Consider the following 24,544-nt stretch of genomic DNA (forward strand, 5'->3'; position numbering starts at 1 on the left):
GGACTCTTTACCAAAGTTGAATCGGAGATGAAGAGTGGTTTTGTCCATATTTGTCCATTGCCCTGTTTCTCTGGGGAGGCTCTTTGGGTGCCCTGGGCTAGGATAGCTCAGGTCACTAGACACACTGCCCCGTGCCGCCCCCTTCCCCAAGTTTCCAGGGAAACAGCCTACCCCAGAGACCCTGGAGAAAGCCTGGGACACACCAGCCCCCCATCGGGTGAGCACATGGTTTCAGGATGCCTTCTAACCTTGAAGGGTCCTTCTTCCCCCAGCCCACTCTCCCACGCCCCCGCATCCCCAGACTCCAGGCTGCCCCTTGTGTGTTACTAACTCACTCAGCTTCCCCAACAAGTCAGCTTGACTCACAGCCAGGGCAGAACAACTTTATTTCTCTGAAAAAGACCCGCACTTTGGAATTTAGCGTCACTAAAGGGCTAACTGGAGCCCTGCTACCATGTGGCTAGCTACCCTGCATCCCACGTCCTGAGCCGGCCTCTTCATTCATCCATAGCCGCGTCCTGATCTGTCTTCTCTTCCTTATATTCTCCTGCATCTTTCAGATTTTGGCGAGCAAACTCCTCAAAAACAAAATTTTCATCCTGAAAACTAAAATAAAAACAAAGAACATTTTGATCAAGGCATGTTCTTTGGAGCTTGCGATGAAATCTGGAGGAAAAACAAGGTCCTTGATCTTCCTTTTGCAAGAGGAACCCGTCAAGATTCTCCCACTGATGCAAGGGGGGACAAGGCCGTCCTCCTCCTAGCTTTCCGTGTAAAATCGCTTTAGCAAACAAAAATGTGAAACAATGAAGGAACCCACACAGCACACATACATGCTTGCAATAACTGTGTGTGTGCATGCGTGCACATGCATGCGTGTGTCCACGTGTGTGCATGCCCTGATAGTAGGGAGCAATAGGAAGGTCAGGGCATGCGCCAGTGTTGAGAGCGTGGGGTGTCTATGGAAAGAACCCCCCCAAAGGGGTTTGTGCTTATTTTGTACAGGTCTTAGCCTATCAATATCCACTGTTGTGGCTGGCCCGGCCCTCGTGGTTCCTGTTAGGATTGCAAGACGCCCTTCAGCAATAACCATCCGGAAACTTTGAGAAAATAAAGGTTTATTACTTCCAGGACCTGGAAGGTACACAGCACACCTGGGGCCACACGGCAAAGTCAAGGATAAAGAGAGCTCAGGGACATGGGCCTGGGTGTTCCGCCTTTACTGGGGTCGAGGCGGGGGCGTCTAGAGTTTCGGGGGCTCACTCTTTATTGGGGAGTTTTAAAACAGAAGAGCGGGGAATTTAAACCGTACCAAGACCAAAGAACAAGTGGCTCGAAGGATCTGCTACTGAAATCAACCGAAATCTCTGAATCAGAGGTGCCTCACTGGGGAGAGCCGGCCTGGCTGGGATCTAGTCCTGTGGCTGGCAATGTGTTTATTCGAGATAGCCATCGCTGGAGCGGATGCCTCTTTGAAGTGGATGCCTCGGCAATCAAAGCCTAAGTCAGGCACTTGCATTAAAAAAAAAAAAAGGAGAAGGAGAAAAAACAAAACACACACAAGCATGAAGACTTGCTCTAGGGTTGCGGAGGAGGAGGTCACAGAACAGGGATAATGCCGGGCAGTGCTCACCTTTCCATGGCAGTATCTGTGAGCATGGAAGAGAGGAGAGACATCTGTTAGCACCCATCCTGTCTAGCAGAACTCTTCTTCCTTCATTAAGTCACTTTACAGGTGGAGCAATAAAAGGCCCGGAAACACACATTTCATGAGAATTGCATGTCAATCCTGCTGCATGGCCAGGTCCCCCTTGGAGGCCCTTTCTCCCTGCATTTTTGTTGTTTTTAAGTCATTTATTGATTTGGCTGCTCAGAGTCTTAGTTGCGGCACGTGGGATCTGGTTCCCTGATCAGGGATCGAACCCGGGCCCCCTGCATTGAGAGCACAGAGTCTTAGCCACTGGACCACCATGGACGTCCCTCTCCCTGAATTTTGAACCGTCGCTTCCTCCGAAACTTGCCCCCACAACCCGCCACAACCTCACCTCTAGACCCTCTCCCTGCTTAACCTCACCCGCTCTGAGGCTGGGCTTCTCTTTTCAAAGACTTTCTCCCTGTGACATGTCCTCTGGACCCTGTCCAGATCAGAGTCGCCGGGAGTTGTTAACGGCCCAGCTCCCATGTGGTGGAAGTACACCGGGTCCACCTTCCACGTCCCACTCTCCAGGGGGTAGTCCTGGGACCTGACACTGAACCTGCACCCCAGCGGCTGTTACGCGGTGAGGGGACATACCAAGAGGCTGATGCATCAAAAACGGTACTGGGCAAGAACCATCCTGGACACCCTCCTGGGTGCTGAGCGTAAATTATCCTAAGTGCGACCATCAGCCTTGAAGAGAGTCAACACCTGGATTCTGTAAGAATGCTCTAGACAGAGGACAGTAAAAACTCAGCAGCATTTCTCTAGCACCTACTGCGTACAGATCACTTGGCCTCTAGCCCTGGCAGGCCTTCTTAACTCTAGTTTATGCTTCTTCTGTTCAGCATCTCCTCGTCTAGACTCAGGGAGTTGGGGACCAGGCTAGTGAGGGAGATATGAGCGTGCATCTGCAAATGAAACTTGGGACGCATGAACCTCGGGGAATCAGAACTCCTAGTCCATGGGGTAATTTGTTCTTTCTCTCTGAAATCTGACAGTATGAAAGATCATTGTCTTAGCCTTGATGTTGTAATATGTTCAGTGTAAGGGCCATAATGACTGGAACATGAAGACGTCATACCCAGGAAAGGAATAACCCCACTTCCCCCAAGAGAAGTCCTAAAGTCTGTTCACACGGCCAGAAAAGGATCTGACACCAGCGATGACATCTCCTCCAGTCATAGTTTTAAAACGGCCTTTTAAAATGTCCTTGAAAGGGACCAGAATGCATCTCAATCTCACAGAGTTTAAAATAGTGCTTTAATGACACAAGCATAAATGAATAATAATAATAATAAAAAGTATGGTTAGGCTGTGTGTTTTTCCCCCAAGGGAAGTTTTTGGCAAAGCACACTGAGTATTTGAATCCAAAATATTTGGAAGACATACTTTGAGACAAAATAGTTTTGAGACAAAGCCAAAATGAATATGGGGGCTCATTCTGATGTTTAAATGCCGCCTCATTATCAGTGTAGAAAGGCTTTTTATAAAATATAAGAAAAATAAACCCCGCTTGTTTACACCACTTTTACTTAAAATGTTCTTAATTACTATAACTCTGGAGGGTTCTCATCCAGACAGGTCCATTTTTCTTTCTTGCCAATTAAGCCACCTTAACACACAGTGGAGAATTCTTCCTCAGAGTTTCTGAGATTGCATCCACATTAATTCTGCTGGTTCATTTATCTCTTTCAAAAGAGCTGTGCTGTGCTGTGCTTAGTCGCTCAGTCGTGTCCGACTCTTTGTGACCCCATGGACTGGAGCCCACCAGGCTCCTCTGTCCATGGAATTCTCCAGACAAGAATACTGGAGTGGATTGCCATTTCCTTCTCCAAGGGACCTTCCCAACCCAAGGATCAAACCTGGGTCTCCTGCATTGCAGGCAGATTCTTTACCATCTGCGCCACCGGAGAAAGCCCAATTCACACATCGTACAATTCACCTGTTACCATGCAAAGCGTTACAAGCTAAAGCCCTCTGGTTTTTAGCTTGCTCACAGAGCTGCACAGCCACGGCTTCATTTGGTTTCAACATCCATACATCAGCCAATGGACTGACAATTCAAAGGAGCCCAGGCTTTAGGATCCCAGCCTGACCCTCATTTCTAGTAACGTCTGTATTCTCATCACAGCTGCCACTCTCGGAAACACTCACCTTCTAAATTCCTATTAATGCTCCCAAATGAAACACAAAAGCCTCAGGCTGGCAAATTTATCTTTCACCCGAATTTTCTTTAAATCTCAACCCAAGCCTATCTACAGCAAAGCGTCTGCTTTTAAATCATTCCTAACAAAACCTAATGAGATAGCCTGCATCCAAGCAAGGATGCTACATCCTCCGGGCACTCACTGGAGCTGGACAAACCACCTGGACCACTGGACGAGCCCCCTGACATAGTCGCTGAGCCCTGGTTTCTGGGAGGGCCCGGGGCACTTGAATGTGGCCGCAGCCTCGGATGCCTGGCCCCGTCTGTGCCCAGAGATGTGGTCAAGGAAGAACTAGCAGTGGCTAAGTAAGAAATCCACGAGTGGTGTAGGACTAGAGGAAGCCAAGACAGGGCGTGACTGACCTGGGTCCTCTGGCTGAGGATGCATGAGGCGGAACGGCACCTCAGTGGCCACTTCACTAGAAACAAAGGAGGCAGAGCGGTCAGAATGCGCATGGTTGTAAATGCACAGCTGAGAGCTGGGCTGCAGAGCTTCGAGAAAGATCCCCAGGCCCCAGCTGAAGGAGGACTCAGTGAGGTCCAAAACAAAACAAACCAGAAATCAGGAAGTGGTCAGGAAGGAATTTTTAAATGTATTCCCTGGAATGTGGTCCGGAAACTCCACTTGCACGAGGCTGAGGAAGCCAGGATTTTGGGGTCCCCCTTCCTCCTGGTTATTAGTTTCAGGGACATGCTAAGTAGTGGGATGTCCAGGGACATAGTGTAGGCGAAATCAATTCAGTTATGTCTGACTCTTTGAGACCTTGTGGACTGTAGCCTCCCCAGGCTCCTCGTCCATGGGATTCTCCAGGCAAGAATACTGGAGTGGGTTGCCATGCCCTCCTCCAGGGGATCTTCCCAACCCAGGGATCAAACGTAAGTCTCTTGCATTGGCAGATGATTTCTTTACCACTAGTGCCACCTGGGCTCCCCTGGTGGCTCAGAAGGTAAAGAATCTGCCTGCAATGCTAGAGACCTGGGTCTTATGGAGAGCAGTCCCTTGGGATGAGCAGAGTCCAGCCAATTCCAGAAGCTACAGGACTTTGAGGTGGCTTGGAATTTATACAGAAAAAGGAGGGCAGGGAGTCAGGAAGGGGCAGAAGGAAAATGTGGACACAGGAAGAATGAAAAGGGGTCGGGGGGTCAAGGGTTACTCCCTGTTTCACCCAGGACCCACCGCCTCCCACCCTGGGGTCACTGCTTTTGTCAAATCTCATCTGTTGATAAGGCGCTCTTAGTGGATCCCCGTGTGGCCAGGGTCTAGGAGAGAAGTTCCCCTGGGTTCCATGGGACATGGGGGTTGATAGGAGTCAGTGACAGAATATTTAAGGTCAGCACCTGCCTCAAATGTGTCTTACCTGCTGCCTCTCTTGCCTGATTTAAAAGGCTGCTGTCGCTATTCACAAAAGCCCAAAGGTGGAAACAACCCAAATGTCTACCCGCCGATGAATGGATGAACAAAATGTGGTCCACTCGTGCCGTGGACTGAATCTCAGCCATAAACAGGAAAGAAGTACTGACGTGTTACAACAGGGACACCGCAGACACGCCGAGTGAGGAAGCCGGTCACAAGGGGACAGGTATTGCCTGATTCTGTTCATATAAAATGTCCAGATGAGGCAAATCCACAGAGTTAGAAGGTAGATTAGCAGTTGCCAAGTAGTGGGGGGAGTGGGAGAGATGGCGCAACAGGTACTGGGTTTCCTTTTGGGACAGGCACAGATACAAGAACTGGACAATGGTGACAGTCACGCAACTCTGTGAGTGTCCTTGATACCACTGAACTCTCTTGTTTGGTGTGTTTTCTTGTGAGTCTTAGTTTCCTGACCAGGGATTGAACCTGTGCCCCCTGCATTGGAAGCACAAAGTCTTAACCAGCGGACCACCAGGGAAGTTCCTGAACTACACAGGTTTAAATGGTTAAAACGGTAGACTTCACGTTATGTATATTTCACCCCTGAACACACATGCGTACACACAGGGGCAACTGCATGGAGTGTGCCTGTTTTCTGAGGGTGTGTCTATGTGTGTGTCTTCATCCAGGGGCAGACCCAGCGACAGTCTCCATGAAACATCCCAGCCTCACACCTGTCAGCCAAGGTTTGCACAGTGTGAGCGGGCAAGTTTCCCTACATCACTGAGCATGACACTGGGAAACCGGATTTCACTGTCCTGTTTTAAACCCCAGGTTTGTCCCCTTTATACCCTGGAATCAAGCAGAGAAGGAAGGTGACGAGGCTTACCTGGAGGTGAGCTCTCCCAGAAGGCTAGGAAACAAAAACACAAACAGGGCTGTGGTGATTGTCCATGGTGGTAACACGACCTTCCTTGCCATTATTCAGAAACGGATACGGCCCCCTCGGGTCCTTCATCACCCGCCACTTTCAGGACCTTTGTGCTCCTCACTGTGTACTCCGCTATTCCCCTCTGCTTGCGGCTTCATGTCTTTCTCAAGTGGATTAGTTAAAAAGAAGAATCACTTAGGTTTAAGCCCTAAAGTTCAAGAATAAACCCCAGTCCAGAATTTCTCTCATAGCCACAAAGGTCACCATGAAATACCTGCTAAACGCTTACCTTGACTGCTACATTCGACTCTGTTTCAGAGTCTCTCAGAGAAAGTGAAAGAAAGCACTATACACTTTATAGATATAGATACTATATCATATATATATATATATATATCTTGTCCTTGCTGCAAGGCATTTTGGATCTTAATTCCATAGTCAAGAATCGAACCTGCATCCCTGGCATTGGAAGCAACGAGTCTTAACCACTGGGAAGTCTCAACACTATATGCTTTGTAAAACAGGACAACTACAACGTTGTGTTAACAAAATCTGCAAAATCAACCCATGTTCTACTTTGTGGTCCCAACCAAAATTTGGGGAACTCTTAGTCCACTGAGACTTATGGAATATACACATAGATTTGCCTTGAGACTGAACTACCCAGGACTCATTAACGTAAAAGGCCAGAGCCACGTGGCATGTGGGATCTTAGTTCCCCAACTAGGAATTGAACCACACCCATTGAGTTGGAAGCACACAATTTTAATCACAGGACCACCAGGGAAGTCCCTTGATGAGATTTTTAAATTGAAAGAAATTGATTTCAAAGAAAGATAGAAAACCGTTTCCTCAGAACTATGAGATATCTGTGCTGTAGTGTGAAAAGGAGATTCCCCAGTCCTGTAGCGACTTTTGTGAGGGCGGGGGACGCCTTCCCATTATGGATGGAGCCTCCTGAGATGCACTGTGAATTCATTTCCCAGCTACCATGCTTTTCTGAAGAGAACTAGAGATCTCTTCAAGAAAATTAGAGATACCAAGGGAACATTTTATGCAAAAATGGGCACAATAAAAGAAATGGCAGGGACCCAACAGAAGCAGAAGATATTAAGAAGAGGTGGCAAGAATACACAGAAGAACTGTACAAAAAAGACCTTCATGACCCAGATAACCATGATGGTGTGATCACTCACCTAGAGCCAGACATCCTGGAATGAGAAGTCAAGTGGGCCTCAGGAAGCATCACTATGAACAAAGCTAGTGGAGGTGATGGAACTCCAGTTGAACTATTTTAAATCCTAAAAGATGATGCTGTGAAAGTGCTGAAGTCAATATGCCAGTAAATCTGGAAAACTCAGCAGTAGCCACAAGATTGGAAAAGTTCATTTTTCATTCCAATCCCAAAGAAGGGCAATGCCAAAAAATGCTCAAACTACCGCACAATTGCACTCATCTCACACGCTAGCAAAGTAATGCTCAAAATTCTCCAAGCCAGGCTTTAACAGTGCATGAACCATGAACTTCCAGATGTTCAAGCTGGATTTAGAAAAGGCAGAGGAACCAGAGATCAAATTGCCAACATCCATTGGATCATAGAAAAATCAAGAGTTCCAGAAAAAAAAATCTACTTCTGCTTTATTGATAACGTCAAACCCTTTGACTGGGGATATCACAACAAACTGTGGAAAATTCTTCAAGAGTTTGGAATAACAGACCACCTTACCTGACTCCTGAGAAATCTGTATGCAGGTCAAGAAGCAACATTTAGAACCGGACATGGAACAACAGACTGGTTCCAAATTGGGAATGGAGTATGTCATGGCTGTATACTGTCACCCTGCTTATTTAACTTATATGCAGAGTATATCATGTGAAATGCTGGGCTGGATGAAGCACAAGCTGGAATCAAGAATGCCAGGAGAAATATCAATAACCTCAGATATGCAGATGACACCACCCTTATGGCAGAAAGCAAAGAAGATCTAAAAAGCCTCCACATGAAAGTGAAAGAGGAGAGTGAAAAAGCTGGCTTAACACTCAACAGTCAAGAAACTAAGATCATGGCATCCGATCCCATCACTCCATGGCAAATAGAAGGAGAAACAATGGAAACAGTGACAGACTTTCTTTTCTTGGGCTCCAAAATCACTGCAGATGGTGACTGCAGCCATGAAATTAAAAGACACTCCTTGGAAGAAAAGCTATGACCAACCTAGATAGCATATTAAAAAGCAGAGACATTACTTTGCAAACAAGGTCCGTCTAGTCAAGGCTATGGTTTTTCCAGTAGTGAGAATTGGACTATAAAGAAAGCTGAGCACTAAAGAATTGATGCTTTTGAACTGTGGTGTTGGAGAAGACTCTTGAGAGTCCCTTGGACTGCAAGGAGGTACCCGTAGTGTACGTGATTTGCAGTCTGCTTTTCTACCTTTTTCTCTGTAATGTTATATCAGGCAGAATTGTGAAACTAGACAAATAGAGTCTTTCTCAAACCCTACCATGTAATTGGTAGAATTTGAGGACCTTTCTTGCTTTCTGTCTCCCAATCGCTGGGGAACAAAACCATTCAGATGGCTGACGTCCAGACACAGCAGGTGGCATGTTGGGACGTGGACACTCACCCTGACACCGTGAGCTTCACCTTGATCTGGTAAGACACCAGGATCCCCATGACAGTCTTGTCTATTCCCTCCTTTATGCTGTTCAAACAGAAAAGAAAAATGGAAGAATGCAGAGGAGCAGTAGGAAGCGGAGACCGGATGGATCAACCCTTCTCCCTAGGCTCCCAGGTCGGGGACCACCCTCTCCAAGAGACCAGATCATCCGTGTTCTGCTGTGTCCTCACTGGGGAGCTGGAAGGCAGCCCTGACCCTGGGTGGATGGGGGGCTCGGGATTTGTCATCATTCAGTCACTAAGTTATATCCGACTCTTTGCAACTTCCCTGTCCGTTGCTATCTCCTGGAGTTTGCTCAAACTCATGGGCTTCCCAGGTAGCTCAGTTGGTAAAGAATCCCCCTGCAATGCAGGAGACCCTGTTCGATTCCTGGATCAAGACGATCTGCTGAAGAATGGATAGGTTACCCACTCCAGTATTCTTAGGATCCCTTGGTGGCTCAGCTGGTAAAGAATCCAACCACCTGCAATGCAGGAGACCTGGGTTTGATCCCTGGGTTGGAAAGTTCCCCTGGAAAAGGGAAAGGCTAACCACTCCAGTATTCTGGCCTGGAGAATTCCATGGAGTGTATAGTCCATGGGGTCACAAAGAGTCAGACACGACTGAGCGACGTTCACATTCATGTCAGTTGAGTCGGTGACACCATCCAACCATTTCATCATCTGTCACCCCCTTCCCATCCTGCCCTCAGTCTCTCCCAGCATCAGAGTCTTTTCCAATCAGTCAGCTCTTCTCATCAGGTGGCCAAAGTATTGGAGCTTCAGCATCAGTCCTTCCAATGAATATTCAGGACTGCTTTGCTTCAGGTTGGACTGGTTGGATCTCCTTGCAGTCCAAGGGACTCTCAAGAATCTTCTCCAACACCACAATTTGAAAGCATCAACTCGAGGCTGGGGACTAGGGGTGGGCTTTGCTCTACCACTGACTGACCCGGTGTCCTTGGCTGAGCCTCTCATCTGGTGAAACCTCAATTTCCTCATCCACGAAATGAGTAGAAATTCACCTTTCTCACCAAAGAAAGCATGGAGAGACGGGCGTGTTTATATAATACTCCACGAACCATGGAAGATCTTTCCAAATGCACATGTCATTTTGAACTTTGTGATTCCTTCACCCTTGAGTTCCTGGATCTAGGGTGTTGTCTCCCTGTTTGCCCATCTCCCGGAGCATCACAGACATGCTTAGAATCTAACATGCCAGCTGATAAGTCGTCCTCAGAAACCCTTTGACTCCCATGATCCTGCTTTCTGCCTGGTATTCACTGCCCCAGCTGTTCGTCTCAGAGCTTTTCCTGACAGCATCACCTTGAGGCGATCACTGGGGCCGTGGGCCATACAGGATGGGGTTGGGGGTGGTATGGGGAGCTGGCAGTGAGCCCCAAGCCTGGTCACAGCTCCTACCCCCAATCCTCAGGGCTCATCCACACACACGCTGCCAGGAACGGAAGCCCCAGAGGACGGTATGGAGTGGTAGGGGTATTTGACTTAGAAGCTTCGATCTAGTTTTTACTGGATCCACTGGCTTAATTCAGTCCAACATTCTGAGCTGGGTGAGCAGATCAGTGCTTAGTTTCATTTAGATTGAGCTGACGTCCATAGCCCTCAGGACTTCCTATTCTTTACCTTTCCAGATGGAAATGAATAAACGATGTTTCCATCCTTCTTGAGGCACTCAGTTCAATGCTAGCTGATGCTATTTCTTAGAGGTACTAGCTGACTTTTCTGGAGCATTTACTGTGTGCCGGGCCCCACACTGATGTGGCCTGTCTTCCATAATCCATGTCAGCTCTCATACCCTGTGGATGGGGAAACTGAGGTCCTCGCTCAGACAGCTGATGGTGTGGCCCAGTCAGCAAGGGAGCAGGGCTTTGGCACAAGGGTGTCTCCAGAGCCCAGAGCTATAGTCACTACATCACACCAGCGGGCGCGGGCGAGGGGTCCTTGCTTGGGCCACTGAGCATTGGCTTTGCACCACCAGCCACCATGCCACATGCCAGCTGTGAGCCCAGGACTGGGACGATAAGGGGCGCAGACCCCTTCCCCCCACCTCCCCCAGCACCAAGGCTCAGGGGCTCACATGGTGCTGGAGGCCAGGTTCGTGTCCTCATGCTTGATCTTCCCGTCCAGGGCGATGCCCCTTCTCTCGCGGTTGTTGGCCAGCAAGGGCACCAGCGTCAGCGTCTTGGTCAGCGAGCTGTTTGGCGGCACTTTTTCCCTGCAGGAAGAAACAAGGCGAATTTATCCAGTTGTTCTTACAGGCTTAAGGCCACTGGGGCCCCCAGGAGAACTTGTCCACGCTCACGCAGTTCCCAGAACCCACGTTCCCCGTGACTCGTGGGAAAGACAGCCCGTAGGGGCTGTGCATGTCTTCTGAGAAGGAGGAGAGCATGAGTGATAGCTCACAACAGGCTGTCAGCAACGTTGAAGCATTTCTCAGCCTGCTCCCATGGCTGAATTTCTGGAATATTCTGTGGGGTGAAGTGAGACCGACTGGCCCAAGGATCAGGGATCACACCCAGTTTCCTCCCAAGACTCCGTGAAGCACATGAGGGGCTGCAGGGTGACTGGTCAGCGCCAGCAGCAAGCCCAGGCTGGGCGTCATCCCAGTCAGGAGGACCAGTGTGTGCCCCGGGAGTCTCCCACATGAGCTGGACAGACTGGGAGGTTTGGGGTTCAGAGCAGCACAGGCTCTTTCTCCCCCAGATCACCTCCATCACATCAGGTGGGGCGTTGCCCAGCATCTGATAGACACAGGGATACCCTGCCAAACTGTGGGCCTCGGTGCAGCGGAGGGCACCACAGCATGGTTTCCCCAGGTCAGGCAGCATCCCTGGCTCACGGAGCAGCATTGAAGGCTGGAGAGTCGGCTCTGCTGCTCACCTGTGGGCTGCCCCCAGGCCTGTGCCAACAGCCACTGAACAGCCTCACGGGCTCTCTGATCACAGAGCCCAGGCGGGATCTAGCCACGTTCCTGGCATAACCTTTGTCCTTGTGCCCGGCCAGGAGAAGGCAGGGCCCCGGAAGCCCTGCCCAGGAGCCAGCCTCGGGCCCTTTCCTCTGCCTGCCCCCAGACAGACGGGGAGCCCCACTGCCAGCGTCCTCAGTCTCCCTGGGGAGTTGAAGGCGGCCGTGGCTTCTCCAGCCTCCGAGTGCACACAGGAGGCTCCTGGGCACACCCTTTACAGAATCCTGCTTGAGACAAGGTAGCCCACATCCTTGCCTTCTGGACCGGAGGGGAATCTTCTCTTAATAAGTTTGGTTTGGGCAGCAGAGTGACAGAAGCAGGAATTACCTTGTCAAGGTAACTGCAGTAGAAAGGGGCCCCTGGGCTGGGCTTGGACCATACCTGTCCTGCTGTACCCTGGCCGATGGCCTCTGCCAAGACCCTGGACCAAAGTCCCACCTGGCCACTTCCCAGCACCTTCGGGATCTGGGACTGGGTGGTGGGTAACAGCTTGGGCAACAGGGCTGACCTGGTTCCCAGGTGGCCTGCCCACCAGAGCCCCCAAAGCCTCACTTTCACTCCCACATTTTTGAGGGTACCGAGGATGGTGTCCCGTTTTCTGGGACTCTTTGATGCAAAATGAGCTGCAAAGAGGACCAGATAATGGGGTGTATTAGGGAAAACCTCAGCTGGGAACCATGTCCTCCTATTGTTGTCGGGCACATGCCAACAGGTGAGCCGGGAAGACTCCCGGGCACGGTGCGGGCAAGGATGCAGTCTGAAACGAGAACTGACCCGGCCCTGGCCTGGCGGAGGCGGTCAGAGGTTCATTTCCTGCCTCTCCCCCCTGAGATGTAAACTCCGGCCAGGTTCTGCTTTAATAACAGTTTATCCCGAAGTGGCCTTTAAAGTATTATGTAATGTTTTCTTGCTGATTCGGCTGTCTTTCCTCACCCCACCACCTTCCTCCAACGATGAGAGTATTTTTGTCATACAATGGGGCTTGGAAAACAGGAAAACACCTTCCCAAATGATCCTTCCTGGGTGGAGGGGGTTAGTAACCCCCTGAAAGCTGTGTGTTAAATGAACCTGAGTGCCTAGCACAAAGCAAAGCGGTCAGGTCTCCTGCTGCACCATGAAGAAGCCATCACAGGATTCTCATTTGGGTTTTACTGTTTGTTTTCCGTTTGATTTTTATCTAATGGAGGGAGAAAAGTCACTCATGACAAGTGACAGAGTACTGAGGTAGCATTCTAATCTCCTTGTCATGGGTACCAGATTTTCAAATTGTGGAGACCAAAAGATAGAGAACCCCCATGTGGGCTGACAGGTTATTTGATGATCTGCTCTGAGGGTCAGAAACAGTATCAGATTCCTACCCACTTATTTAAGGATCAATAGAAAGCTCTAGCCCTTCTCGCTGTGATGATTCAGGCTTCATTTTTCTCCTCCCCATCATTTCCTAGCTCGACCCAGCTCTCAGAACTCTTGTGACTTTGCAGCCCTTGAAGTGAGAAAAGGGGAAGGACGTGGCAAGCTGGGGAGCTGGCTGACCGCTCTACTTCCTTCTTCAGCAATGACCGAAAAGGGGAACTTGACAAAGAAGCCGGAACCGCCCAGGAAATAGAAACCCAACCCGCTACTCACTGTGTTTCCTCTGCAGCCACCGGCTTGATGTAATAATCACTCGAGTAGAGAACCACGTTGGCCACTTGTTCCACTGCAAAGTGAGGACAGGGTAGGGTGACTCAGTGCGGGGTCCTGCATGCTGCCTCTCTAATGGCCATCTGAGTGCACCTCTCAGGCTCAGCGTTAAGGCTGAGATTCCTGTTCTGGCCTCAGGCCAGGCTTTCCAGGTGACACTGGTGGTAAAGAACCCTTCTGCCAATGCAGGAGACATAAGAGAGGCGGCTTCCATCCCTGGGTCAGGACAATCCCCTGGAGGAGGGCATGGCAACCCACTCCAGTATCTGGTCTGGGGAATCCCATGAACAGTGGAGACTGGTGGGCTACAGTCCATAAGGTTGCAAAGAGTCAGACATGACTGAAGCGACTTAGCACATGATGACACATGATAACCTGCTCTGTGTCAGCTCCCAGCCAGGAGCCATTCTCCTAAAACCGCACCTCCTGGGAGACCCCTCCACTGAGCTCACAGCACGTGCCAGGTATCCTTCCCAAGCACACAAGCTCACAGTGTCCCCAACTCACCATCTGCTTTCTTTCCCTAAACGTGCCCCCTTCCAACCTTCTCTCTCTTGTTTACCGAGCATCTCCTTCTGCTTGCGCAGGCTAGAAACAGTCCGGAGGCAGCACACGATTGATTTGTGGGTGTGGTGTGGTGGATAGGAAGGTGGGCTCTGCGGCCAGACTGCTGCTGCTGCTAAGTCGCTTCAGTCATGTCCGACTCTGTGCGACCCCATAGATGGCAGCCCACCAGACTACCTGGCCTTAAATCCCCGCCTAGCCGTCAGTGGGGGGTAGTCACTGAGCTCCCCTGAGCCTCAATTTCCCCATCAGCAAAATGGGGGTGATAACTGCATCTAACTTATATAGTTGTGATGATTAAAAAGGTGATTTTTAATTTTTTTTTTTTGGCTGCACCTTGTAGCGTGAATAACTTCTCCAGCCAGGGATCAACCCCACGCCTCCTGCAGTGGAAGCATGGAGCTTCCTGGACCACCAGGGAAGCCCTCAAAAAGATGACTTTTAATTTTCATTAAAATCAAATTTGAGAATCAAAAGAAATAATTTGTGTGAACTGATCAACACAGCGCTCAGCCTATACAAAGTTCTCAATATCTGGCTTCAGAAATTCAACAGCTTCTTTCAAACATTAGGGGTTTGGGTGTTTGGATTCACAAAATTTTGAGAAACAACTTAAAAAATAATTATCAAATGATACTTTCTCCGTCCTGCTGCTTTGTGAAATACCATATGGAACACTACATACAACATGCTAAATAAATCATGCCAGGTCCTACAGAGACTTAAAGGCATAGAAACTAAACTCACATAAAAACAAAGCCTTAATGTAAACATGTATAGTAGCATTAAGAAAAATCTAGACTATTTCAGTATGAGTGCATCCGATTCCTGAGCCTTATCTATGATGGACAAGAAGGAGAGAGGAACGTAGTGGATGACACTTAAGTGACCAGCCATCCTGGTCTGCCTGGGACTGACCCATTTTAGCACTGGAAGTCCTTGGTCCTTGGTCCTGGTTAACCCAGGACAGTTGGTCACCCAAACTCTGTATCCGTCATCAAGGGCCTGAGGGAGAAATGAATGGACAGGTCTCCCTTCCAGGTCATTCTATCACATCTTTTTACATCGCCCACATGAGACCAAGATCTCGGAGCATCCCCCTCTCACTTTGATGCCCTTTGACCGGATGCAATGTGCTGTACCAGTGGACCAGTAAGTCAGAGGCCCCTCTCCCAAATATATGGGAGGCTGGGCCATCACATGGTGACACAACAGCAGTAGTGACAGTGGGGATGACCATTTATAAAGCATGTCCCGTGTGTTCAATCAACAGATCGCAAAACCCGGGAAGGTAGACCAGGAAGCCCTGCTGTGACTGCCTGCTGAATTCTGAAAGGATGTGCAAGCACAAGCCCACAGGGGACCCCAGAGTTCCCAGGCCGGGTCCCCCCCACTACTCTGTGCAGAAAGGAAAACCATCCCTCTTCTCCCCCAACCCCGGACCTGGACCCTCCAGGAAGGCAGGACAAGGAAGGACAGCAAGATGTCCTGTCGGGGATGTTGTCCCAGGATGGAAGCGGCTCTAAGCTGGGCAGGAGGCTACAGAGAGGACACTAAAGTGATCTCCTCCTCTAAGGTCCTGCTGCCCTGACAACAGAGACAGACGGGAGGTTCCAAGGACCCAGGAGAGCCGGAGAGAGCAGAGGAGAGATCCTGGGAAACATGACCCCTGGGGTCTTAGAAGGCTCTGCTGTCCGGCTTGGAGCAGAAGGTCCTACCTAGCACTTTAATCTTCTTCACTGTCTTCTCTGTGCTGTTGGTCACGGTCACGGTCACAGGAATGGGTTCCCCGTGGTAATAGATCTGAAGAAGTTAGCAGATGGGACAGAAAAGGGGAAGAGAGCCTGGTCACGTCTTTCTAAATTCATCCCAGTCCTTTAACTGGAGGCAAAGTGGCTGAATTCCCACGCTTTTGAGGAAGACAAGGTGAGGGCATTGTGACTCCTGTGGGGATGTGTCTGAAGCAGCTTCTGCGCCGTGTGTGGGAGGCTGAGGTGATGGCGTGGGCTCTAGCCACAACGCCCGAGTCCTGAGTGTCACGCAGAGTCGGCCCCGGGGCACTTGCGCGGGATCAGGAAGCTATTTAGGGCAGAGTGAGTGAAAAGAGAGGAGAATGTGGTGTGGGGTAGAGGTGGAGCTCGTCCAGTGGTGACTCCATGTTATACCACACGGGTATGTTGTTGCCCGCACGCGCACACACACACACACACACACATGCGTGCACACACATGCACACACGAGTGCAGCTATACATGCACACACATGCATGCATAGACACACATGCATGTACACACGCATGTACACATACAGTCTGCTGGGCTTGTGTCAATGTGTGTGTGACTCTTGTTGACCAGAGGGACCAGAGACAGCCCTGGCCAGCGGTTCTTCACCTTTCTTGGCCATGACATTCACACATGACACAGCCACCCCCTTACCGTCACTGCCCAACTTCAGTTTGAGGGAAGCAAACAATTTGTAACACCCATTGACGCTGCACTAAGAGGCTCCCTGAGGCAGAGATGGGGGTGGGAGGGCATGGGGGTCCCCCGTGTTGCTGGGACCCATGATGAGTAGGATGCAAGCCAGTTTGGCCCTATTCTAAGGGTCACCTTCACTGACTCTAAGTGATGAGAAAGTCCAGTCATCCTCATAGGTTGCTGTTTAACTACCACTATACCCAAGACTGCCTGCAGCCCACCCCCAGATGAGGGCCCGGGCGGTCTCCCCGCAGCCTGGCTCCACAGTCACCTCTTTGCTGAGTGAGACGGCGAGGCGCAGGGGCTTGTCCGACATGAAGAACTGCCAGGAGGCCTCGGCTTGGGGCTGGGGACCCATCTCGAGTGGCGCGTGCTGTACCTTCCGAATCAGCAAACGCACGGAGCTCCTGCGGATGAGACGTCATGGACAGTCCCGGGATCAGCACCTGGGCCTCCTCAGGACGGCCCACCAGGTTGCCCCCCACCCCCCGCCTCATCCCCAGGCTGGGGTCCCTCGGGGATGCTCCCGATGGATGCAGAAGGACTGGTAGCTGGCTCAGGTCTGGGGGCTGGGGGCTGGGGCCTGGTGGTTGGTGTGGACCCGGCCGCCCTCCGGGGTCCCGCTCACCCTCCGTGAGGACCCCGGCTCAGGCCCCTCTGGGGTGAAGCTGCGGTGGGAGCGTGTGCCTACATGACGTTTCAGAACTCTCTACAAATGGTTACTGCCATTCGGTACAGGCGTCCTCGGGTGTGAATGCTGAGTATGAGGGGGCAAGTGTTGAGGGCACAGTTGGAAACCTCATTCAGGAACAAGCAAAATGAACGCCGGGGCCTCAGGAGACAGGAGTCACTGCTTAGTGGGCAAAGTTTCTGTTCGGGGCGATGATAGCATTTGGGATACAGACAGTTTGGGGATATTTCCCAAATGGTATCATTTATATAGCATTCAGGATAGCTATATCATCATAAATATATATCCCATATGTATTATATATATCCCAAATAGCAGACAGTGGTTATACAAGGTAATGAATATGTTTAATGCCACTGAGCTGTACCCTTGAAAATGGTTAAAATGGTCCACTTCGCGTTATGTGTATTTTACCACCACCATAAAATGCAGCAGCAGAAGGAACTCAGGGCACTGAGGAGGCTCTCAGGGGCTCACACGGACCCTCGGGGTTGACAACGCTCCTGTCACTTTCTCCTGCGTTCCCCCCAGATGGTCAGCCACGGACGCCCACCCCATGTGTGGTTGGCCCCTCCTGATGGTCCTGACCTGGGGAGGCTCCATGACCCACCAGCCTAGTGGGAAGAGTCCATCTCGCAAACATAAAGTGAGGGGCGGTTTCATACCCCCAACCCTTAACCCCAGACCCCTCAACCCCAGACCCCTCAACCTGTTCCCACAGCCACACTCTTACTTCTTGGGGATTTTGTCCTCTTCCATATCCGTGCTGTGCGTGGCAAATGCTTTGATCTCAAAGTCGACCCCACAGCTCTGCAAGGGGGCAAGAGATGAGATAGGGCTGCGGTCTGCGCCTCCCTTCCAGAGCTGGATGGGGTCACAGCTCACTCAGGGGCTGTTTCATGGCACTTTCTTTTTCTGCATCAGCCATCTGCTTTTCAGAGCTGCACCAGTAAGACTAGATCTGGGGGCATCCCTGGTGGTCCAGTGGTTAAGACTTCGCCTTCCATTTCAGGGGGTATGGGTTCGATCCCTGGGCAGGGAACTAGGATCCAACATGCCACAGGGCAACTAAGCCCACAGGCCATAACGAAGGCCCAGTACAGCCAAAAAATAAAATAAAAATTTTAAAACTACTGTAACAGATTCAATAAAGACGTTAAAAATGGTCCACGTCAAAAAAAATCTTAAAAAATAAAGACTAGATCTGGAAGTGTGCTCATGATGAAATAGTGGCATTGGCGTAGGGAGAGTGCCCAGGCCCCGAAGCCCCAGCGAAGGCCACCAGCCTGCAGGATGTGCCCCACCAGCAGCTGCAGAGGGTGAGTCAGGCACCCTGACTGGTCCTCGCCTCCCTCCAGCTCTCATGGCGTCCAGCCCACCCCTCGTTCAGTTGTCCTCGGAAGTGGCCTTGTGTATATGTTACTGACGGTCCACTGCCTGCAGCTGGGAGACAGGTGCAGTGCTCACAGGGCCCGCGGGGGTCCACGGACCCCCGTGCTGGGGCTCCAACACCCGACCCCGGCAGGCAGCTGCTCTGCGGCTGCAGTCAAGCGTGGCCAGGCTGCCAGGGGACCTGGCGCTGGCAGCTCTCCCAACTTCTGAAGAGAAGCTGGAAATGGAACTTGGAGCGAAGGCTCCTGAATTTTAAATCAATGAAATTAAGAAATCTTGCACGGGTGGAAGAGATGCATCTGCCGGCCCCTCTGCCCACCCCCTACCCGGCCCCAGCAAGATCCCCTGCCCCCGTTACCCTCCTTCTCTCTGTGTTAACATGAGGGGGTGGGGATGGGGGCGCCAGCGTGGGGATGGGCCCTCCACCAGCTAGCTCCCCGCAGGCTGACAGTAGCACGTAAGTCACAGTTCTGCTGCTCCCGTGAAACTGGACTCTCAACAATGTTAAAACCTGCCTTGAAAATAAATACACATCCGTACCCACCAGAGCTTGGAGTTCTTAGCCCTGTGTTCTCGCCGCGCCACTCCACGCCCACCCCATGCCGCTGCCCGCACGAGCCAAGCTCTCCCAGCTGGCTACCTGGGGCACGTGCTGTTCCTTCCCTGTGAAACGCTTAGCGCTTCTCTCTCTCCATTCATGTTGACCAGCTCCTATGTGTGCTCCTAGACCAGCTCACAAGCCTTCTCAGGGAGGAGAAAGACCGTCTGTTTCACTCACAGGGCTGCTCATGGTTAGGAAATGCCCAAGGCAAGTGATAGGCTCATTCATTATAGTTCTCTCTAATTTTGGGTGTGTCTGAACTCTTCCACAATAAAAGGCTAAAGTATTACAACCTACAACAGAAGCAGAAGATATTAAGAAGAGGTGGCAGGAATACACAGAAGAACTGTACAAAAAAGATCTTCATGAGCAAGATAGTCACGATAACGTGACTACTGACCTAGAGCCAGACATCTTGGAATGTGAAGTCAAGTGGGCCTTAGAAAGCATCACTACGAACAAAGCTAGTGGAGGTGATGGAATTCCAGTTGAGCTATTTCAAGTCTTGAAAGATGATGCTGTGAAAGTGCTGCACTCAATATGCCAGCAAATTTGGAAAACTCAGCGCTGGCCACAGGACTGGAAGAGGTCAGTCTTCATTCCAATCCCAAAGAAAGGCAATGCCAAAGAATGCTCAAACTACCGCACAATTGCACTCATCTCACACGCTAGTCAAGTCATGCTCAAAATTCTCCAAGCCAGGCTTCAGCAGTATGTAAACCGTGAACTCCCAGATGTTCAAGCAGGTTTTAGAAAAGGCAGAAGCACCAGAGATCAAATTGCCAACATCCGCTGGATCATGGAGAAAGCAAGAGAGTTTCAGAAAAACTTCTATTTCTGCTTCATTGACTATGCCAAAGCCTTTGACTGCGTGGATCACAATAAACTGTGGAACATTCTGAAAGAGATGGGAATCCCAGATCACCTGACCTGCCTCTTGAGAAACCTGTATGCAGGTCAGGAAGCAACAGTTAGAACTGGACATGGAACAACAGACTGGTTCCAAATAGGAAAAGGTGTACGTCAAGGCTGTATATTGTCACCTTGCTTATTTAACTTATATGCAGAGTACATCATGAGGAACGCTGGGCTGGAAGAAGCACAAGCTGGAATCAAGATTGCTGGGAGAAATATCAATAACCTCAGATATGCAGATGACACTACCCTTATGGCAGAAAGTGAAGAGGAACTCAAAGGCCTCTTGATGAAAGTGAAAGAGGAGAGTGAAAAGGTTGGCTTGAAGCTCAACATTCAGAAAACAAAGATCATGGCATCTGGTCCCATCACTTCATGGGAAATAGATGGAGAAACAGTGGAAACAGTGTCAGACTTTATTTTTTTGGGCTCCAAAATCACTGCAGATGCTGATTGCAGCCATGAAATTAAAAGACGCTTACTCCTTGGAAGGAAAGTTATGACCAACCTTGATAGTATATTAAAAAGCAGAGACATTACTTTGCCAACCAAGGTCCGTCTAGTCAAGGCAATGGTTTTTCCCGTGGTCATGTATGGATGTGAGAGTTGGACTGTGAAGAAAGCTGATCGCCGAAGAATCGATGCTTTTGAACTGTGGTGTTGGAGAAGACTCTTGAGAGTCCCTTATACTGCAAGGAGATCCAACTAGTCCATTCTAAAGGAGATCAATCCTGGATGTTCATTGGAGGGACTGATGCTAAAGCTGAAACTGCAATACTTTGGCCACCTCATGAGACGAGTTGACTCACTGGAAAAGACTCGGATGCTGGGAAAGGTTGGGGGCGGGAGGAGAAGGGGACGACGGAGAATGAGATGGCTGGATGGCATCACCGACTCTGTGGACATGAGTTTGAGTGAACTCCGGGAGTTGGTGATGGACAGGGAGGCATGGCGTGCTGTGATTCATGGGGTCGCGGAGAGTCAGACACGACTGAGCGACTGAACTGAACTGAACTGATTACAACCTTGCTTGTTAATTGGCTATACCTCAATACAAAATAAAATGTTTAAAATTAAAGAATAAATAAATAAAACAGATTGTTAAAAAAAAAAAAAGAGGCTATTTTAAAAAGTCCTTTGACAGAATGAATGAATCCCTGGGATTCATTCTGGAACCAACCTTGCCCACATCTTGCGGAGCTGGCTGCAGCATCACCGAACAGGGCAAGTAGTCAGGAAACTGTGGAAAGAAACAATAGATCATTTCTTTCAGAGAATGTTATTCCACGTGTATTCCACCATGCATGCATGCTCAGTCGTGTCTGACTCTTTGTGACCCCATGGACTGCAGCCCACCGGGCTTTTCTGAACAAGGGATTCTCCAGGCAAGAATACTGGAGTGGGTTGCCATTTCCTCCTTCAGGGGACCTTCCTGACCCAGGGCTTGAACTTCAGTCTCTTGTGTCTCCTGCATTGGCAGGCAGATTCTTTACCACTAGTGCCACCTAGGAAGCCCATATATACATATATATGTATGTATTATATATGTAATGTGTATACATATAATACATATATATATATATACACACAAAACATAAACCTTACTATTTTAAGTATACAGTTCAGCAGCATGAAGGACATTCACATTGTCCTGCAATGGTCCCCACCATCCATTTCCAGAACTCTTCCGTCATCCCAAGCAGAAACTCTGTACCCATTAAACATCAATTCCCCAATTCCCTCCTCCCCCATGCCCTGGAGACCACCCCTCTACTTTCTGTCTTCACGAATTTAATTCCTCCAGATCCCTCATGTAAGTGGAATCACACAGCATTTGTCCTTAGGCGACTGGTCTCTTTTACCTAGCATCATGTTTTCAAGGTTCATTCTTGGCGTAGCCTGTGTCAGAATCTCCTGCCATTTTAAGCCTGAACCGTATAACTTCAGAGGAATATGTAACCTTAAGACCCACAAACACGCTAGTGAAGAGGGTACAGCCATTCCAGGATGGAGGCATCAGAGGCAGAACTCTGGCCCCAGGGTCCCTCGGTCCCACCAGGGATTTCTCTCCCATGACCCCCCAGGCTGTGCTCAAGGCTACAGACAGGATCTCATTTCACTTAGCTCTCCTGGCTCACAGGGAACTCTTGCCTGCTTAGAAACTGCTCAGGGCCAACCTAGGGGCACTTCTTTCTTTTTATAGAAGCACAAGTGAAGGCGTGACATGCACGTATAATTAGGTGGTCAGATGCAGTTTAAATATTTAAACTGTAGGTTGAAACCATGCCTTCAAAGGCTAGGAGGCTATTTTCAAGGACTTAAAAAAAAAAGACAATGACAGCCCAGGCAATCTAGAATTTCCTCAGTTCTAGAAGGGTGCAATTTGAAGGCCAGTGTATGTGAAGCCATTACTCTGGCCCTGTTCCTTGGCCGCTGGTCACATCACAAGGTGCTGGGGGTGGAAGGAACCAGTGCAGTGGTGGGGGGTGGGTTGTGACGTCACCCACCGTGAGCAGGAAGGGGTAGGTGTTGGCCCCCAGCTTCTTGATCAGGCTCTCCTGCAGCTTCGTGGTGGCGCCCGAGGCCCCCACGGGAGGGAACACCTGGACCTGGGAGAAGTAGAGGTCCCTGCGGAAGCTCAGGCCAAGCACGTCGATGTCTTCCTGGCCGTAGCGGAAGGCACACGTCAGAGACACGTACACTGTGAGAGAGACAAGAAGGGTGGGCTTGGCCAGCTGGTCGGTCGGCCTGGCGCCCCTGCCTGGGCTGACACCGCCTGCCTGCGGGTCTCGGCATTCAGCCTTCAGCATCCGGAGGCGATGGGACCTCAGGACCTCACCACCCAGCTGGCCCTTCCCTCCCTCTGGCCTGCGTTAATTACTCTAAAGGGCTGGGTTGGAGGGCGGCGAGGCCCCTCGGAGGGGCCACGTTTTGTCTCCTGACTCCACTGTTTCCTGCATCCTCCCCCCTTTCCCTCTTGATCCACCAGCTCAGGGACCTCAGGAGGCGTTTCAACAGGGAGAGGTCACTAGGGGTCTGAGGGCGGGAGGTCTGTCTAGAGTTGAGGGCGAAGGTGAGAAGCAGAGGGGAAACAGCGCTAGGGAGTAAAACTCACAACTCAGGACTGCCTAGTCTGGACCTGGCCGCGAGGGGCATGAGCCGGGGCTCAGGGACCAGGTGGAGAGGTGAAACCAAGGCCCAGAGGAAATCCGACTTTTCACATGGCTCGGAAACTTAATTGAGCTTTCTCTAAATCATCGGCACTTATGAAAATTCACTGTGGTTAGACGGATGTAAACGGTGCCCCCAGTGGACCAGAGGAATTATGCCTTGTGTAGGAGAAGGAGAAGAGCGTGACAGAGGATGGGTTGGCTGGATGGCATCACTGACTCAGTGGACATGAGTCCGAGTAAATCGCAGGAGACACTGAGGAACAGGAGGCCTGGCGTGCTGCAGTCCACGGGGTTGCAAAGTCAGATATGGCTTGGCGGCTAAACAAGGACACGTGTTTTGAGGATGGACTGTTTACAGCTGTCATCAATGTGGTAAATAAAACCACACGAGGTGCCCTGTGCTTGAATGGAAAGCACGTCCACCCACGTCCTTGGGAGCTGTGGGTTGAAGATTTTGTCTGTGTCTGCCTCAAGGATAATTGCCCCTCGGCGCTAAGCTCAGAAGAGTCTCATAAGAGTCTCATAAGAGATCACTTGCTTATCCCTCAACCGACATTTGTAGGGACAAGGTGCCCAGAGATGACCTGGATTTATGCCTGCCTCTTCGGGAAATGCTTTCCTGTCCAAGGGCGTGGGCTTTCAGGGCTGGAACTGGGGTCCTCCTGGTGTAAGAGAAGAGCAGGGCACTCCGGAGAAAGCCAGAGACAGCAGAGGAGGGCAGCTGTCAGCCTGCTTCTGCCCTGTCCCCGGGATGCTGAGGGCCCTACAACTGACATATTCCAGAGCACATCCAGGGTTAGGAACAATCCTTGTGGGCTGCCGATAGCAACGACTCTTAAGAGGCACGGTTTGAATAGAACTGAGTGATAACTCAGATGGGCTCTCATTTCATTTACACAACTGTTATCAGCATCAAATTGCTTGTCACACACTTCACAGCAGCCAGAGATCACTGAGCGTGCTGTGCTGCCATGGTCCAGAACCATCAGCGTGGGCTAAGTCACTTCAGTCCGACTCTTTGCGGCCCCATGAACTGTAGCCCCCTCAGGCTCCTCTGTCCATGGCGATTCTCCAGGCAAGGGTACTGGAGTGGCTTGCCATGCCCTCCTCCAGGGGATCTTCCCGACCCAAGGATGGAACCCAGGCCTCTGACATCTCCTGCACTGGCCGGCGGGTTCTTCACCACGAGTGCCACCTGGGAAGCCAAAACCCACCT

At 50.4% G+C, this 24,544-nt stretch overlaps 1 protein-coding gene across 9 annotated transcripts in view; it reads right to left on the minus strand.

Moving 5' to 3' along the window:
* Positions 1–322: 322 nt before the first annotated feature.
* The window catches only part of SAG (S-antigen visual arrestin), a 38,959-nt gene continuing 14,737 nt past the window's right edge, over positions 323–24,544 (minus strand). For 2 of the 9 annotated variants that reach the window (XM_055401909.2, XM_088835108.1), the window contains 12 exons: positions 22,663–22,856; positions 21,336–21,395; positions 17,981–18,057; positions 16,828–16,963; positions 15,798–15,882; positions 13,459–13,531; positions 10,945–11,082; positions 8,815–8,892; positions 6,149–6,172; positions 4,269–4,324; positions 1,634–1,649; positions 329–606 (listed from right to left, as the gene is read on the minus strand). In XM_055401909.2, coding sequence (XP_055257884.1) covers positions 498–606; positions 1,634–1,649; positions 4,269–4,324; positions 6,149–6,172; positions 8,815–8,892; positions 10,945–11,082; positions 13,459–13,531; positions 15,798–15,882; positions 16,828–16,963; positions 17,981–18,057; positions 21,336–21,395; positions 22,663–22,856 — 1,046 coding nt within the window. In that variant the 3' untranslated portion in view covers positions 329–497. The other 7 variants (XR_016037153.1, XM_088835112.1, XM_088835114.1 and 4 more) reach the window with 7 other exon arrangements.

Source organism: Moschus berezovskii, chromosome 4, assembly GCF_049115385.1.
Source record: "Moschus berezovskii isolate FMDL1 chromosome 4, NW_MosBer_1.0, whole genome shotgun sequence".
NCBI lineage: Eukaryota > Metazoa > Chordata > Mammalia > Artiodactyla > Moschidae > Moschus > Moschus berezovskii.